This window comes from Physeter macrocephalus, chromosome 16, assembly GCF_002837175.3.
Source record: "Physeter macrocephalus isolate SW-GA chromosome 16, ASM283717v5, whole genome shotgun sequence".
NCBI classification, from domain to species: domain Eukaryota; kingdom Metazoa; phylum Chordata; class Mammalia; order Artiodactyla; family Physeteridae; genus Physeter; species Physeter macrocephalus.
Window position 1 is genome coordinate 104,066,072 of NC_041229.1, and position 14,891 is coordinate 104,080,962.

At 56.4% G+C, this 14,891-nt stretch overlaps 1 protein-coding gene across 1 annotated transcript in view; it reads left to right on the forward strand.

Moving 5' to 3' along the window:
* Positions 1-2,725: 2,725 nt before the first annotated feature.
* LRP5 (LDL receptor related protein 5) overlaps positions 2,726-14,891 on the forward strand; it is a 108,800-nt gene continuing 96,634 nt past the window's right edge. Inside the window, exon 1 of the mRNA XM_055091384.1 lies at positions 2,726-2,901. Within this exon, the coding sequence (XP_054947359.1) occupies positions 2,820-2,901 (82 nt within the window). The 5' untranslated portion in view covers positions 2,726-2,819. The remainder of the gene's footprint in view (positions 2,902-14,891) is intronic.

Genomic DNA, 14,891 nt, shown 5'->3' on the forward strand with positions numbered 1-14,891 from the left:
TGTACAATAAAAATGTTCAAAAATTAAAAAAAAAAAAGAATCTCAATGTCTGTCAGTTTATATTCTTGGTTCATTTTCCTTTTAATCATTTGCATAACTGAGCACAGGGTCTTCATCTTCTCCATATCCTTTCTCAGATTTAGAACCTTGACTTGAACTTTGGACCAGCTGTTGTAATAAATGTCCCCTAGCAGAGCCCCTATGGTGGGCCACCCTGGGCCCCCTTCCCCTCATCCCCACAGCCAGTGCCCTCAGCGAGTCCCATTAGCTCTTCCTAAAGCATCCTGAATCCAGTGCCTTCTTGCCATTCACGATCCCCCACCGCTGCCCATCCAAGCTGCCATCTCTCCTGGGTGCTACCATGATACCCACCTGCTGACCAGTCCCCCGCATCCTCTCTTCCCTCCTGACAGTCCTGTCCCCACTCAGAAGCCAGAGTGCTCCTTTCATAAACATAAATCGGGACTTTCCAGTTCATTGGGTCATTCAACAAACATTTACTGAGCACCTACTATGTGCCAGGTCCTGGTATAGGCTTGGGGGATACACGTGGAACAAAACAAGTGAAAGTTTGTTCTTGTGGAAGGAAGGAAGATAAGTAAACACTAGTATGTCAGATGTTGGTCAGTGCAAAGGAGAAAAGCGAAGCAGAGAAATGGAGCAGGAAGTGCTGGCGAGGATGGGTGGTGGAGGGGGTGTGGTTTGCAATCTGCAAAGCGGGTCAGGGAAGGTCTGGCTGAGGAGCTGAAGGCGTGATGGAGTAAACCATGTGGGTAACGGTGGTAAAAGAGTTCCGGCACAGAGACCAGCAAGTGCAAAGGCCCTGGGGCAGGAGTGTGTGCTGTGTGCATAAGGACCAGCAAGAAGGCCACTGTGGCCAGAGCCGGGTGAGGGAGAGGAAGAAGAGTGCATCAGGAGGTTGGGGAGACAAAGGGAGAGATGTAGCCAGATCAGGCCCTGTAGGTGCCATAACGCCTTTTGGCTTATATTCTAACTAGTATGGGAGCCATAGCAGGTTCTTGAGCAGAGTAGGGATGTGAGCTGATTTGTTTTGACAGACTCACTCTGGCTGCTGTGAGTTGAGGTTGAAGGAGGTCAAAGCTGGAAGTGGGAGACCCACTGGGGTGAGATGTGACCCAAACCGGGGTGGTGATATTGGAGGTATAAGAAGTGTTAAGAGTCTGCCTCTATTTTGAACGTAGAGCCAATAGGATGTGCAGCTGCGGTTGGGCATAGGGTTTGAGAAAGGAATCAGAAAGGATTTTGCTACAGAAACCCCTAAATGGCTTCCCATAGACTTGGGATAAATTCTTGACTCCTTTTCCAGGTCTGATACGCACCGGCCCCAGCTGGCTTCTCCTTGGTGGTAGCTCAAACGTCCCTACCCGCCTAAGTCAGAATTTCCCCAGACATTGCAGCCCAACACGCTTCATTTTGGGGGGCCTTCCTTGGTCTGTTAATGGTGTTTTGGTTTGTTTGTTTTGGTTTTAAATTTATCTATCTTCTTGTTTTTGTTTGTCTCTTTCCCTACAATATAAACCCCATGGGACAGAGACATTCTGCCTGACCGCTTGCTTTGTAAAGTTGTCACAAACGCGTGGAGAATGCCTGCATCCATGTAGTAGCGGCTTGTTCATGTGAGTTGCCTATAGTTGTCTCAGCACCTGCAAGGTAAGCATTGTTCTCACTGTTTTATAAGGGAGGAAAGTCTGCCCAGAGAGGTTATATTTGGACCTACCCAAGGGCACACCTAGTTCTAGAAAGCCGCAGAACCAGAGTTTGAACTTGGGCCTGTGGGTTCCAGAGCTTGTGCTGCCCCTTCCCAGGCCTTCCCGTGCCCTGAGGGTTCAGTGGCTGAGCTTGATGCTCAGGTGGGCACGGGGGAGGGGGGGGGGCGGGGGCAGGGAATGGGTCGGGGGTGGCCGGGCTCAGTGCCTGCTTGTTGAATGATCAAAGGTGAGGTCTGCCATCCTAGAAGCCGCCTACAAGCATATTTGGAAGAACAGCGTGTCTACCGCTCGGTCTTCGAGTACCATAATTAACGTCTAGGGTACACATTTAGTTTAAAAATAAAACCTCAACCCCCCACCCCGCCCCGCCCCACTTCCCAGCCCGTGCAGCCCCCACCTGACTCTCCATCACCCGCCTCCGTCCCTGACCTGCACCGACTCGCGGTCGCCCTCCTGTGCCCTCCCCAGTGTGAACAGGTGTCGCGGGGCCGCCCCCGACCGGACCCTGCCGGGGTGGCTGCGGTCGCGGGAAAGCGCACGCACCTGGCTCGGGGCCCCTGGCTTCCAGCCCAGAAACTGCCTCACCGTGTGCTCTCGGGCAACCCCCTTCGCACGCCCCGCCCCCGTGCCTCAGTTTCCCCAACGGTCAAGCCCGGTCCCGGCAGCTCTACAGGTAACACACCTGCTTCCGGGACTTGATCGGGCCCCCGGGCCCCGCGGGGTGCAAACCCGGCACCCGACCCCGCGCCCCCGCCGAGCCCCGGCGGCCGGCCCCAGGGGCCCAGGGGCCCGGGCAGAGCCTTGGGGACCTCGCGCGGCGGCCGCCTCGCCGCGGGTAGGCTCCGGGGGGCGCCCGCTGGAGGGCGCGGCCGGCGCGTGGGGCGCGGGAGGGCGGCGGCGGCGGCGGCGGCGGGGGGCGGAGACGCGGCGCGGCTTCCGCTCCCGCGCCTCCTGCCTCCTCCCCCGTCGTCCTGGTCCGCGGCGCCCGAGGGGGGAGGCGGCAGGCGCCCGGAGCCGCGCGAGGAGCCGCGGCCGCCGCGCCATGGAGCCCGAGTGAGCGCGGCGCGGGCCCGTCCGGCTCCGGACAACATGGAGGCGGCGCCGCCCCGGCCTCCGCCGCCGCCGCCGCTGCTGCTGCTCGCGCTCTGCTGCAGCCTGGCCCCCGCCGCGGGTAGGTGGGCGCGGGCCGGAGGGACAATGGCCCGGGCGCCCGGGCGGCTCGGCCGCCCCGCGGCCAAGTGCGCGGCGCCGCCTCGGAAGCGACTTCGGAAGTTGGGGGCGAGTTGGGGCGCGCGCCGCGGGTCCCCGCCGCCCCCCCCGCCGCGCCCGCTGCCCGGGGGCTGCGCGCGGGCCCTTTGTCTCGCCCGCCCGAGCCCCTCCCGGGGAAGCCGGGTCCCGTCCCGCGTCCCGGGCCGGCGAGGAGGGCGCGCGGGCGGCGTCGACCCCGCCAGGTGCGGCGCGGGCGGGTCCTCACCTGCCCGGTCCCCGGGGCGCGCTCGGAAGTGCGCCCGCCCGAAGCCCGCCGGCCGAGGCCGTGCGGGGACCGGGGGGACCCCGGCCCGCGGGCACGCACGGAGCGGGGACTTTCGGCCCGGAGGCAGGCCTTGCCGCCCTGTGTCGGGAACTCCTTCCCGACCCTGTTTCCGATGGCCGCGCGGCCGGCCTGCGAGCTCCGGCAACTGATTTAAATTGCAGAGAAAGTTCTGAACCGGGCGCCGGGCGGCCTGGCCTGTGGCGCTACTCCTTTCATTTGCGTTGCTGTCGGTTTCGAAACGGACTGACACCTGCCAGGTGCCCGGACGACCCGTCTGTCCGCTGGGGCCCCAAACAGTGACACCCGGCCGGTGTCCACCCGGGGGGCCGCCTGCGTGGGGCCGCCTCGGGGTGACGTGGTCCCAGCGCGGCGTGGGGCCTCAGCTGGACACCCACCCTTTGGGAGATCGGGGACTGGAGACCTTTCTCTCCAACTTTTGGTGTGTCCCAAGGGGTGGAGTTGAGGTCAGGAGGACTCAGGAAACGAAGCGCCTTGTGAAAAGCTACACATGTTCTTTTAATTTGGAGATTGCCATGTGGTTTTTGAAGCAAGCCTCTCGCTACCTAAATCATTCTCTTCCGACGTGAGTGTTTTGTTTTTCTGGAGTGTGGCTGGCCAAGTGGACCCGGGAGTGCGAGTCCTGTGCTCTCCAGGCTGCTGTTCTGCTGGTGGCATTTGCGGGTGGGTGGGGGGCGGCTCGGGTCCCTTTGTCTGGGCCTCTTTAAGGCAAACAGCTGTCTCCCTGAATATTTCCAGTGTGGACACTGCAGGGAGGTGTCCTGGCCTGGCTCTGTGGTCACATTCCCAGCGCTGCGGCCCCTCCGTTGAGGTTTGGGGAGCGGAGAGGGGGTCGTTTCCTCAAGCCCTCTTGCCTCCCAGCCCAAGCCCGGAGACTCTTGGCGGTTTCACCCCAAATTTGCCTGTCTCAGGAGCGTGTTTACATTCTTGGCCCTGTCTGATACTAGCAAAACAAGGTGACGACAAAACAATGACAGTATCTGGGTAGTTCAGGCCAACGCTGTCCTTCTCTTTCCGGAAATGCCTGGATCACGGAGGCAAAAGGGTTTTTTTTTTGGGGGAAGATGTTTGTTTTAAAGGTGGGGTTTCTCAGTCGGCTGCGTTGCTTTTCCCTGTGTTGCAGTTTTGGATTTCCTGGACCTTTGGGGTGATGTTGCTGGACTCCAGTGCCTGTCCTGCGGTTTGAGCCCCCAAGGAGAAGGAATCACATCTGTGGAGTTCAGTTGTGTAGGAGGCAAAAATAGACTCGATTATTTTAACATTAGAAAGCATGTCAACGCGAGGTTTTTAGAGCACCGGCTAATGTGGTAATCTGGTCCTAAAATGGGACGAAAAGGAGGGCTCTTTCTGCAGAACTCTTTTGACTGTTCTTGACATGTCATGTCCCTGATTTCTGTGTTAGATTTATGCCACAGTCCGGAGTGGAGCCAGTAAGTTGGTAGCTAATTATTTTTCCTGATTGCTTCCTGTTGCAATTTGAAGCGGTGGGCCCACGGAAATGCCTTTGTTCTAGAGGTCCCGGTGCTGGGAATGGCCTGCCCCAGCCCCACGGCCCAGGCCTCTCCCTTTTAGGCGCACGGAACTTGCTCCGGGACTGCCCCCTGGGTGCTTTCTGCAGATGCTCACTGCCTGGCCCGTGGGGAGGGCCCGGCAGGTGGGTATTGAGTTAAGTAATGGCTGCGGAGAGTCCACTGGGAGTTCCCCTGAAGGACCCTCTGCTTCCCAAAGCAGGGCCCACGTGCCTTGAACCCTCCCGGTGAGTTCCAAGAATTTACCCAGTGCACCCACATGATGCAGCATTTGCTGTGGAGATCCTGTCATATTTGGAACCCGTTTAATTTCAGCTGCACTGTGTCACCGCTCAGGCATTTAGCAGAATTTGCACGCGGGATGGGGGTGTGTGCAGTTAGGTGAGGACTCAGCGTGGCTTCCTACCCTGCAGCTTGGGCTTGCCAGGGCTGAGGGCGGGGGCTTTGGGGTCAGACCACTTGGGTCTAGAGGCTCAGAACCTGTTTGACTTTGGACAACTTACTTAGCTTCTTTGTATTCTGTGTCCTCACCTGGTCCCCCCACCCCCCAGCCAACATGGTCCGGAACGTTAAATGCTGCCTGGGAAACCCTTAGCACCATTCCTGGCCCGGGTGAGGAACCGGTGGTGGCAGAGCTGCCGTGCCTCTTGTGTAATGGGGTCCTTGATCTTTCTGCCTGGGAGGTCTAGAAGCTATTATCACACAGTCCGGATTTTTCTTCTGTGTGGGACCTTGGACCTCTAGCCCGCTGTCTGACTTGTTTGTTGCTGCAACACTGGGTGAGGGTTCTTGTGGTGGTTAACAGTGTGGGCAGAGCCTTGCTTGTAGGGGGAGCTTGGGCAGCTGACGCTACCTGTGTGTACCTTAGTTTTCTCTTCTGTAAAATGGGTATAACAATACTTCCTCCCGATAGTTCAGTGAGTTGACGCGTGCCTGTATCATGTCTTATTATTGTTGCTGCTACTCTTGGTGGCTGGTGAAGCCCTGGGGAGAGAATGGGACGGAATGGCAGAGGAGGCCCGGGCCTTTGCTGTCGGGGTGTCCGGTTGACGGGAAGGCAAACAGAAGCTGACTGTGCAGCTCTGGGAGAGATGGGCTGAGTCCCAGAGCCCTGTCCTCAAGAACCGGCGCGTCTCTGCTGAAAGAGGCCGGATTGCGCCGCAGAGTCTGGATATGGTCCAGAAAGCGATGGAAGCTTCCGGAGACTTCAGTTGGAGGAGGGGGAGGGGGATAGGAAACGCAGGGGAAAGGTGTTGAATTGATTTTTTTTTTTTTTTAAATTGAGGTGAAAATCACGTAACATGAAATTAACTATTTTAAAGTATACCATTCAGTGGCATTTAACACATTCACAATGCTGTGCAAGTACCCCTTCTATCAAGATGCAAAACATTTCCATCACCCCAGAATAAAACCCTGTACCCATAAACCATAACTTCAACAACTTCCCATCGGCCGATCCCACGAGTTCGGGTCTCTGTGGAATCGCGTGTTCCGGACACTTCGTCTACAGGGAATCATAGGCTGTGCTGCCTTTTGCATCTGGCTTCTTATTTAGCGGGATGCTTTCGAGGTGCGTCCACGCTGTAGCACTTGTCAGTGCTCCGTTCCTTTCATGGCTGAACAGCCTTCCGTCATGTGGAGAGAGCACGTTTGCTCATCCGTCCACCTGCTGATGGGTTGGCCTTGCTTGAGTACTTATCCCAGTGGGCACGGGGTGGGAGCTGGTTGTCCTTGCGGGGTTTGGACAGTGGAGGCTGTTTAAAGCTGAGCCGGGGACGTGAGCAAATTAGCTTCAGAGCCGGGAGAGCCGGGCCAGGGGACAAGCTAAGGGCCCAGGGCTGGCCTCTGGCAGGGGAGAGGCGCTGGGAGGTGGACTTAGTGCCATGTTCGTTATTACAGGAGCCCTGGGAGGAACTGGACATCCGCGGTTTAGGAGGCCTCTGGGATGGTCACTTACCACGCTCTCAGAACGGGGAGGCTCTGACGGGAGCAGGGGGCCGCGTGCAGCCCCTTCCCCTGCTGGGCCTGGGACACATTTGTGCAGGAAGCAGTGACCTCTCTGCTTTGCGGGCGTCCTGGTGACAGTGTGGGTCCAAGCTGTGGGCGGCCAAGGCACAAAGAGCCGGCCCCCTGGGCCCACCCGCTGCTGCGGGCTGCTCTCCGCTTTCTCTTCAGCTCAGGAAGTGGTGGTCTGCTAGCTCTTGGCCTCAGTTTCCTCATCCACAAAATGGGGATGATGGCGTGTCCCTTGCAGGGTGCTGGCTGGGGTTCAGTGAGGAGGAAGCTGAGGCGGGCCATCAAGGACAGGACGTGGTGGAAGGGGGAGTCCTGCCCTAGGTGGCCGTTTCCCTTTGAAAGAGTCCGAGGGTCAGAGTCCCAGACACCCGTCTTCCAGTGGGGGGCTGGGAGGAGGGGAGAGGTGTTGTGGGCATGTTGACCTCAGGCTCCAGCAGTGGTGGCAGCTGCCTGGGGCTGGAACCTCAGGGTCTGATCGTATCTGTGCCCAGGGTCACACGTCTGCTGTCCTCTCTGTCCCACTGACTCAGGATCTCTCTTGCCCAGGACCCTGGGAAGTTGTCCTGGTGACATCGCCTGTGAGCCCTTTTGCAGGGCTGGGAGATACTGTACTTTCTGGGTATTTTCTTATTTGCTTTCTTGGTTGGTATTTGATTCAATGTAGATTTTTTCAGTGCTTTCAGTTTGCCTGCATGTAGTTTTTCTAGTGGTAAAACTGAAGCCAGGAGGCGCCTCATCTGCCCCCCGCCCAGGCCCCACTGCCCTTTCTCTGCTGGGCCTGGGCCGTGTGGCTTCCCCGAAGGCCCAGCCGGCTCCACCCTTACCCCTCCGGGACCCTGCACTCTCAGGTCTGGAGTGTGGCCTCCTGAGGCTGTGGCAGCCCCCAGCTCTGCCATCCCGGCCTGCTTTTTCCCACCCTTAAGTATACAGTTTAAGAGCGGCATTAATTACAGTCACAGTGTTGTGCGGCTGTCACCACCATCTGTTTACAAAAAAATTTTTTATCACCCCAAACAGAAACCGTATCCGTTAAGCAGTCACTCCCCGTTTCTCACTCTACCCCCAGCCCCTGGTAACCTCTATTCTACTCTTCCGTGTCTGTGAGTTTACGCCTTTTCTAGGTATCTCATATTTGTGGAATCACGTGATGTTTATCCTTTGGTGTGTGGCTTATTTTAATACTTTGTTTATCCATTCACCTGTTGATGAGCACTTGGGTTGTTTCCCCCTTTGGCTCTTGTGAATAACGCCACTGTGAACACGGGTGTGCAAGAATCTGTATGGGTCCTGCTTTCACTTTCGGGGGATATAGCCAGAAAAGTGAAATTGCCGGATCGTACGGCCATTCTGTATTTAATTTTTGAGGAACGTGAAACTGTCTTCCACAGCAGCTGCCCCATTTTACGTCTCCATCAGCAGCACACAAGGGTTCCGGCTTCTCCCCGTCCTGTGGCCAACACTGCTTATCTTCCCGCTCTTTGGTCCTCACCATCCTAGTAGGTGCGAAGTGGTACCACGCTGTGGTTTTGACTTGCAGTTTCCTGGCGGCTCAGGATGTTGAGCGTCTTCACGCGTGCGGCTCGTTGGCCACTTTCTTTTGTAAACGTGTGTATTTTAAAGTGCAAGACCTACGTGGATACGTATGAACAGCTCAAACACTTCACTGCATGGTACCTCTTTCTGGGAAGACCAGTGTCCTGGTCAGAGATGACCACACCTTCAGCACGTAGTTTAGCGTGTTAGTTTCGTTTTGAACGTGTACCCATATTTTTTACATAGATCCTATCATTCTGTGGCCTCTCTATTTCACTTGCTAATGTATCACAGACATTTTCGTTATCTTTATTTTTAGATTTTCATTCCTTTTTAAAAGCTAAGTAGTATTTTGTAGTACAGGCACACCGTATCTCATGGCTTTTACCCGGTTGCAGAGCACTTACGTTCTCCCAGGCTTCATTGCTATTACGGGGCACGACACAGTGAATAACACTGCCTATGCATCTGTGCATGTGCGTACAAGCATTTTTGTAGGATACCTTCCTTGTCAGAGAGTATGTTCACTTATACGATAGCTTTTTAAATGCGTTAAGATCACGTGTTCTTTCTTTCTTTGTTTTTTGGCCGCGTTGGGTCTTCGCTGCTGCGTGTGGGCTTTCTCTAGTTGCGGCGAGCGGGCCCTACTCCTTGTTGTGGTGCGCGGGCTCCTCATCGTGGTGGCTTCTCTTGTTGCGGAGCACGGGCTCTAGGCGCATGGGCTTCGGTAGTTGTGGCACGCGGGCTCAGTAGTTGTGGCTCACGGGCTCTAGAGCGCAGGCTCAGTGGTTGTGGCACGCGGGCTTTGTTGCTCCGCGGCATGTGGGATCTCCCCGGACCAGGGCTCAAACCCAGGTCCCCTGCGTTGGCAGGCGGATTCTTAACCACTGCGCCACCAGGGAAGTCCCATTTATACAATTTTAAAGATACTGACAAATTCCTCCAAAAAGGCTGCACCAATTTATACCCTACCAGGCATCTCTGAGGGTACGTGCTTTTCCTTCTCCTTTCGGTGCTGGGAATCACCAGATTCTATTTTTAAAAATCAACTTGGTTAAAAATTATAACACATTTTGGTTTGCACTTCGCTTCATTACTGGCTTATGTGCAGATTGCCTACTCTTATCCTCGGCCCATTTTCCTGTTGATTTGCTTATCTTTTTCTTATTGATTTGAAGGAACTTTTTATTTGGTGTGGACATTAATTCTTTATTATATTTGTTCCAGATTTTTCTTCTGATCTGTAGCTAGTCCTTCATCCTTGTTTTTGGTTGTTTATTATGGCGAAGACATTAGAAAGTTTCATGTAACAAAACTCAGTCTTTTCTCTTATGGGTTCTGGGTTCCATGCCTCGTTTCTCTACCCCGGGACTATAAATACATCTTCCTTTATATTCTTCCAAGACTGTTATTATTTTGTTGTTTTATATTCAGACATTATTCTGTTTTTTTGGTTGGGAGGAGGAATATGGTATGAGGTAGGGATCTGAACTGTCCCCCCTGCAGGTGGATAGGGAGTTGATGGCGTGGCCTATCCTATCCTCATTCATTTAAAATGTCACTATTTCACTTGCAGTGCCCGCAGGTGCTTGGCTCCTTATTCTGGAACCTTCTGTCCTGCTCTCTTGACCTGTGGCTGTCTTTCTGTACCAGCCTGCTGCTGTTTTAATTTCCATAGCATCATAGTATATTTTGAGATCGACTGTGCAATTACCCCTTCATTGCTCTTTTCAGAAAATTGTGTTGACTCTTCTTGTGCATTTATTCTTTTGGGATAAACTTCAGAGTCAGCCTATGAGGTTCTGTCCTTTGATCCGGGGACAGTAAATGGTGACATTCAACAGGTGTCGGAGGGCTGGACTTTAGAAGTGGCCTCTGACCAAGCAGGCTGGTCTCTGGCTGTGGAAAGAAGTCCACCTGTGGCTGCAACGGAGCCGGTCTTCGCATTTTTGGTTCCTCTTAGCACGTGGCGTGTGCTTCAGAGGCAGTGTGTGCGCTGGGTTGCCCGGGACGCCCCTGCTGCGTGGCGCACGCCAGCGTCCGCTCAGGAAACAGGCTCTGGTGCAGCTAATCCCAGCGCTCGCCCGGAGGCAAATATAATTACTGCGTGAATGATTGCTCCCCTCCCCTCGTTCCTTCCAGAACAAAATGTGAGCAACTTTGATTTCTTCCCTGGGCTGTACCCTCTATTAACCCAGATGGGGAGGCGGTACCCGCCTAGGTAGGTCCCCAAAACTCTCAGGAAGTTGCTCAGTGGGCATTAAAGGCCACCTGAGTGCATGGCCCCGGCCCGGACACCTGAGCCCCGGGGACCTGGGTGCTTTCCAGACTTGCAGCATGTGGACAGCTGCCACCTGGGACTCCGCCCTGGAAGGAGCAGGCATTGTCCACGATGGGAGCTGAGGGGATGTCCTCCCCGCAAGCTGGTTGCAGGTCAAGGTGTGTTCTCCAGCTGGCCTTTGTGGGGGAGGCCATTTCTCTGAACTTTCCCCAGAGTGAGCTTGGTTCCCCAAAGGAGACTGAATGTGGGGAACTGGGCTACGGCAGGCGCCCGTCCTAGCCCCGCTGTATTCCTCTTTACTCAGGCTGGAAGCGGGGAGCCCTTGGATGACCGTCCTTCCTCTGCTGTCCAGATTCAGGCCTGTCTCCGTTCCCTCCCACACCCGGACCCCCGGGCTCTGAGGCTTCCCCCTGGGGCCTCCACAGTACCCCATGGAGGACTAGATTCCAGGTGGAGGATTACATCAACTTCTAGTTGGTCTCTGCTTTCTAGAACCTTCCCCTTGCCCGTTTATCTTTCTCTCTGGCCAGATTAATTTTTCTAAAACTAGTTTCATCATATCCTTCCGTTTCTAAGAAAAACTGCACTGGTTTCGTGGTGTCCAGAGTTGGAACTTTTTGGCCCAGTAGTCCATGCTGCCACTGAGGATGTGTCTCTGCTCTCCGGGGTGAGCACTTTTCCAGGCAGATCCATCTCCTCCGAGTCCAGAACCTTTCATGGTCCACCCAGCCTGAGAGGGCCTGGGGGACAGAATGTCTTCGTCTTCGTCCTTCTGCCTCTGGCCTGGTGTCTGGTGTGCAGTGGACGCTCAGCGTTGCTGCCCTGGGGATTCCCGAGGCCTTGTCTGTCCAGGGAGCTGATCTTTCCCATCCTTACTTCCTCCGGCCCCTAAATCTACAGCGTTGGGAGCTCCCGCCTGCATCCCAAACTCCAGCCTGGCTTTGTCTCCCAGATTGTGAAACAGCTGTCCTGCTACATGACAAAGGCTTCTGGGGCCAAGTGTGGGACCCCCCCTCCGCCCTCTAGAGCCCATATTTCCGAGGTCTGGATTCTAAGATGGCCTGCAACAAATAAAGCTGGCCTTTATTTTACTTCAGGAAACCCAGTGCATCCTAAACGCACCGGGCCGCGATGTCCTGGGTCCACGTAATACCTCCCCACCTTCCACAGCCCGGACTGAGATGTCACAGTGGGGCCTGGCGCCTGCATCCTTCACCCGTCATTTTTATCATCTTTCAAAAAACTGTAGAACATTTTCAGTCACGCAAAAAACGTAGAAATCGTGGTACAAGAATTTTTATGCTAAAAAAGAAGGTTTCTGTGCTTTTGAGTTACAACTACAGAGTAGGTAGCTGAGTGAGGATATTGTTAATGAGCTTTCAGGAGTTTAAGCATTAAGAGGGCATTGCCCTGGGACTTCCCTGGCGGTCCAGTGGTTAAGACTCTGTGCTTCCACTGCAGGGGGCACGGTTTCCATCCCTGGTCGGGGAACTAAGATCCTGCAAGACGCGCAGCGCATCCAAAAAAAACATTTTTTTTTACGAGAACATTGCCCCTTCAGGGTCGCGCCCTTGAGCATCTGAGGCTTGTTCCGGTGGCGTTGTCACTGCCCGGGTCTCTGCATGAGTTTGCTCAGCCCTGGTTGACTCCCGGGGCCCGTGCTGTATTGCGGGTGAGCGGCTCCCGAGCCCGGCTGCCGTGGGCCTCCCACTCCTGCCCTCTCTTTCAAGAGGCTCATTGCACCGGTCGTGGCCACCGCAGCCTGGGTCCTCGCCTGGCTCCCTGCCGCAGCTCTTAGGCTGCCCAGAACCCACGAACTGCTGACCGCTTGCTCCGGGTGCGGCCGGGGGGTGGTCTGTGCTGGCTTTCACGGTGCCGTCTGTGTTGGCAGAGTTCTCTCCAAGTGGAGTGTCAGCTCACAGCGCTGAGATGCTGGCTGTCTAGCTCTGCCGGGGCGGGGTTGGGGGGGCGGTCCGGGGGACCCGTGCGTGCGCCCCTGCCCGGAGAGCATGGTCCTGGTCACCATGGTGCAGGCGGTGATCTTGCCCTCGAGGCAGCCCGCCCCGCACCTCCTTTCAGAAGGCACTTGAGCAGTGAACGGTTCAAGATGTACAGACGATTGCTCAGAGCCAAAGAGCAGTTTCCATCCTTTTGGCTACCAGGTCTAGCTTTTGGAAAATTTCCCCTTTATTTTGAAAGAGTTCATCCTTCCAAGGAAAGTACATTTGTTGAGTAGTAACCTTTTCTGCTTATTGATCCCAGGCACTCATGATCACCGAGCAGGGCTGCTGGGGCTCGCGAGGTTTCCATCAGCCTCTCCCCGGGGAGTTTCCGTTTGGCTTTTCAGCCGTGAAAGTGCCTCTTGGGGCCAGCACACCGCGTGGCCCCTTGGGCTGTGGACCCGGGCTGGGAACAACTGATTTGGAGGATGGAGCGGGATCTGCTCCAGGATCCAGGCAGGTCGGCCTGCAAGGTGGGCGCTGGGCTTCAGGCAGGCCCCTTGCTCTGCTCCGCCCATGAGGATCCAAGAAGACGCCCTCAGAGCACCTGCCAGGCGAGCCTTTCTCCGCCTGGGCTCCTGTGTCTCAACATCACCGGCTGCTCTGGAGCTTCTTGTCTAGGTACCCGGTGCCCCGCCCTGCCAGGATGGAGGGTGGCTGAAGGTGGGACCCTACGCCACACACCGCCCCCCAGCCCTGGATGCCTAGAGGGTCGTGTTAGGGACTTTGGACCTGTGAGGGGAGAGTTTTCTGGAAACTCTGGGGGGTTAATCACTAGTCTGATCTTACTGCAGTAAGGTTTAAGGTCTCTGGATGGCTGGGATCTCAGGGGATGTTGTATTTTCAGTGGGGAACTGGAGAGGGCTAGGGTTTTTCCGGACTTCCCTAGCTGGTGTCAGCAGAGCAGGGTGGTGACGCAGATGGGGGTGCCCAGTTAGGAACGCGTTCTGATCTGTGCGTGGTGAGGGACACCAAGGGACACGTTTGGTTCAGGTGTCCCCTGCCCACTCTGTAGATGTGAAGAGGACAGGTGGGCCTCGTCCTGCTCCTGCCTGCCCGTAGTACCTAAGGCCAGCTTGGTCCCTAGTGGACACTCGGGAAGGTCACCCCACCGTGGCACATGTGGCGTGATGTGTTGTCCCCTCCAGCAGCCGTGTCCAGTGCTGGCCTCCGAGCAGACCCGCTGTCTCAGGCACCCCTGGACAGAGGACACACTGAGCTCTCGGCCTCCTTCCCTGTCGTTCCCCCCCCACCTTGGGTTTGCTGTGAACCGCTGCGGGAGCCGCTGGAGGAATCCCAGCCGCGCGAGCCTGGGGGCCCTGGGGGCTGCCCGCCCGGCCTCCCCGGCCTCCCCGGCCTGGAATCCCAGGGCACAGCGGGCCCCTCCCACCTGTTCTGGCTCGGCTCACATTCCTGGCTCCGCCTCCAGCTCTGCAGCCTCGGACGAGTGAGCGACCCCTCTGGCCTCAGTTTCCCCACCTGTTGGGGTGGGGGGGGTAATCGTAGTGCTGCCACATAGACCACCTGAGGATGCAAAGGGGTGAGGCTGTAAAGTGCTGAGCGTGGGGCCAGCTCCCGTGGGCCCTCAGTCGTTATTAGCTGTTAGGCTTACCGTGGCAATCATAGTTGTTATTCTCTGGGGCGAGGGCCCTCAGGGGATTCTGGAATCAGGTTCAGCTCCAGCCGAAAGGTGGCTTGGTGGGAACCGGCTCAGCTCGGCCCGCTCAGTCCGTCTCTGACGAGAAGGTGAGTGCTGCGTTGCGTTAATTGCCCCGAGTGGCCTGACGGCTCCAGTCCTGGACTTGCTTCCTTGCCGAGGTCAATCCGGCATTTATTTTGTAGCTGGAAGCCCCGTGGGGTGGGTGCTGGGAACCCTGGGGCTGGGGGCGCAGGTACAGGTGTCTGAGGGCAGCGTCTCTCCTGGAACCTGTGCTCTGTTAGAGGCATGGCCAGGAGGGTGTGGCCAGGAGCTCACCCCTGCCTCTCCCTCCTCAGAGGATGTTGTTGGAGACCCTGCTTCCTTCTTGCCTGAGCCAGCCTGGCTGACTCCCAGGGTCTCGTCTCTCATCGGCTGACCAGCATCCCCCTCCTCCCAGCCCCCACATTTTTGGCCTGCCCGCCCCCCCCCCCCTCCGCCTTCCTACCCCGTCACCTTCCCCGCTGAAGGCGGACGAGGCAGCCCAGGTGCTGGCTCTTCATCCTCAAACTGAGGTCCCTGCTCCTTGTGGCTTCCCTCTCTGGGTCGTG